This window comes from Salmo trutta, chromosome 26 (genome assembly GCF_901001165.1).
Source record: "Salmo trutta chromosome 26, fSalTru1.1, whole genome shotgun sequence".
Lineage (NCBI taxonomy): Eukaryota > Metazoa > Chordata > Actinopteri > Salmoniformes > Salmonidae > Salmo > Salmo trutta.
In genome coordinates, this window is record NC_042982.1 from 39,349,470 (window position 1) to 39,352,651 (window position 3,182).

The following is a 3,182-nucleotide window of genomic DNA, read 5'->3' on the forward strand; positions in this document are numbered from 1 at the left end:
ATAGAAGGTTGTAGCTCAGCCACTGAACGTCAAAGAGACAAACCAAAGATATCCCATAAGCATCGGAGTCATGCCTTTTTCCTGCATTTTACATCTTGTTTCTAGCATAAAGCATCATTTATTCTGTCAAACAGGTAAGCCTACTTCTTATTGTTTGAATTGGAAGACATAGGTTCCAACACAGAGCCCTTGTGTTGTTGGTAGCCTAAAGTCAAAGTCAAATGAAAACTGTTCAAATTAATTGGACCTTCTCGAATTAGCCTTTCAGTAGCATGCATCTGCTGCCGCTTCATAGTAATGTAAGTTAAGGAAATAACTCGAATATGATTTATTGCGAGGTCAATAACGCTGATAAATAGCTTCATTATGGGCAACAAAACATATTGTTTTTATTCAAATCAATTATATCAGTAGAAAGCTTACCTCCTGTTTTCTAGCCTGGCGTGTAGGAGTGTTAGGCCACTAACCGAAAGGTTGCTAGATCGAATCCCCGAGCAGACAAGGTCAAAATCTGTTGCTCTGTCCCTGAGCAAGGCAGTTAACCCACTGTTCCCCAGGCGACGAAGACGTGGATGTGGATGAAGGCAGCCCCCTGCACCTCTCTGATTCAGAGGGGTAAATGCGGAAGACACAGTTGACTGTATTCAGTTGAACAACTGATTAGGTCTTCTCATCTTCACACTCTCCCTCTCAAACTGAACAGGACATTAATTAGCCTAGTCCGCGTGCACAGATATTACACATTTTTTGGAGGAAGCCTTTGACTCGATTCCTGAAGTGCCACCATACACAGCACAGCCATTGGTCAGCAGAGTTTTCCTCAGCCAGAGCAGGGCAGGCCAGGGCCCATGATTGGTGTAGCCTATCCATTGCAGTGTAATGCAGTGTAGCCAAGTTTCACACCATCCCAGCAGCGCAAAAACCCAGGAAGAAAGTACATTTTCTTAGCAATATAACGTTGTCCTTCTCCGAGCGCGCTCTTCGTATAGACTAGGCCTATAACCTCTAGTATCGGTAAGGGATCATTTGATTGCGACCACACTAGGCACAGTTGATATTGCGCGCCCAGCAGAGAATCAGGGATGAGGGGCAGCATCGGTCACACATCCAGATATAATAAGCAAATAAACACTGAGTAATATGACATTTAATCAATTACAAATGACATGACCCTCCCCTGGACTAAATGAAAGGCACTAAACACCCCCCTGACTGAAATTGAAATAGCATGACCCTCCCCCATTTTCCTCTGAGTAACCGTTGTGTACATTTCGACCGCTCCCTAAGCAGGCCTTAGTGACTAAGGCCTTCCTTGTAGGACTGCCCCAGTGTGGGAACAGCAGTGTCCATTCACACTGCATCCCTCTCCCTCACCCTCACTGAGACATGGTCACCCAAAACACACGTACATACAAGGCCACCCATTACATACCCACAATCACAGGAAGAAAGGGAGACTGGCAGAGAGAGGGTGGAAGGAAGAGATAGATGGGGGCAAAAAGGTAGTGAGAGAGAAAAATAGAGAGAGAGAGAGAGAGAGAGAGAGAGACAGAAAGCAAGGGAGAGAGGGCAAGCAGTGTGTTTATAACTCTCTGGTCCGTGTTGAAAGACCTGCCCTCTTCAAAGAGCGGTAGAGGAGGTTCAGGAAGTGGAGGTCACGGTAGCAGGAAGTGAGGCGCGAGGCCGCAGGGTGATGGGGAGGAGGAGATGAAAGGAGAGGTGAAAGGTCAGGAGTGCATCTGGAGGGAGAACGTGAGCACCAGGAACAACGACGCAAAGAGTCGCACAAAAAAACATCAATAGATATTATGGGATGCTTTCACACAAAACCACACAGGAGGACAATGTGTGTGTGACTGCTGTCCATAGCTGTGCCATAGCTCCACTACCAATATTCAGACAGGCGTGTGTGTGTGTGTGTGTGTGAGTGAGACCATCCATGTGAGGGACAATGCTGTTTGAGCGTTAGCGTGTGTGTGAGTGAGTTATAGCACATCTGTATCAGAGAAGGCTCTGAGACAAATTGAGTGTATGTGCATGCGAGTGTGTCCGTGTGTGTGTGTGTGTGTGTGTGCGTGCGTGCGTGCGTGCGTGTGTGTGTGTGTGCGTGTGTGTGTGTGTGCGTGCGTGTGTGTGTGTGTGCGTGCTGCAGTGAGTGCATGTCAGGCCTTTGTTTGTGTCTGCGGGTGGCAGGGGATGTGCTGTCATGCTTCTACTCTCCTGGCCCCGTGATGGAGTGTGAGTGTGTGTTTGTTTGAAAGCTGTTGCGTGCCATTGAAACTGACTGAGGGAGGCTGTTTGAATGTGTGTGTGAACTCAAGTGTGTTTGTCTCTGGGATGGAGTGTGAGTGTCTGTGAACTTTATTGAAGCAGAATTCTCGGCCCACAGTGTATCATGTGCCTGTGAGTGTAGGTGACCATCTATATGTGTGTGCGGCACGTTTCATGTCTTTTCCTAAATATCTGTGTGAGGAACACAGTGTGTTTCAGGATCTCTCCTTCCTCCCCATCACCAGATGAACTCTGTGTTTGACCTCACTGCTGGTCCTCAGTTTGGGCAGGTTCCCCCCTCTCTCTCCCCCTCTCCCTTTCTCCCCCACTCCTCCCCCACTACCGTGCCAGGATGCCACATTCCTCCCCACGCCTCCCCCTTCTCTCCCCCCCGTGCCTGTGTAAGGGGGGGAGGGTCTCAGTGTGTGCTGGGGGGTGAGGGAGCGGGTGAGGGGCAGTCTGACTTTGGTCTGGGAATGTGGGAGGTCTGTCTGGGGGTGTTTGCCCTTGAGGTGGGAGAGATCCAGGGGCGGGGCTTGGCGTCGTAGCACCAGGAGCTGCTCTCTAGCTTGGGTAAGAGCAGCGGTCAGCTCCCCTCTCTCCTCACACTCTCTCCTCACTGTCTCCTGAAGCAATACCACCTGAAATCGAACGAGATGAGAGAGAGAGAGAGAGAGAGAGAGTGGGAGAGAGAGAGAGAGAGAGAGAGAGAGAGAGAGAGAGAGAGAGAGAGAGAGAGAGAGAGAGAGAGAGAGATGGAGAGATGGAGAGGAGAGAGGGAGAGAGAGAGAGAGAGAGAGAGAGAGAGAGAGAGAGAGAGAGAGAGATACTACGATCAGTCATGCTAATGAAGCTTACTGAAATGTGAGTGAGCCATTTGGTCATGGAGAAGGACAAACAAAAGGAAATGG

At 49.2% G+C, this 3,182-nt stretch overlaps 1 protein-coding gene across 1 annotated transcript in view; it reads right to left on the reverse strand.

Moving 5' to 3' along the window:
* Positions 1 to 1,127: 1,127 nt before the first annotated feature.
* The window catches only part of lekr1 (Leucine-, glutamate- and lysine-rich protein 1), a 52,945-nt gene continuing 50,890 nt past the window's right edge, over positions 1,128 to 3,182 (reverse strand). Inside the window, exon 6 of the mRNA XM_029715909.1 lies at positions 1,128 to 2,912. Within this exon, the coding sequence (XP_029571769.1) occupies positions 2,487 to 2,912 (426 nt within the window). The 3' untranslated portion in view covers positions 1,128 to 2,486. The remainder of the gene's footprint in view (positions 2,913 to 3,182) is intronic.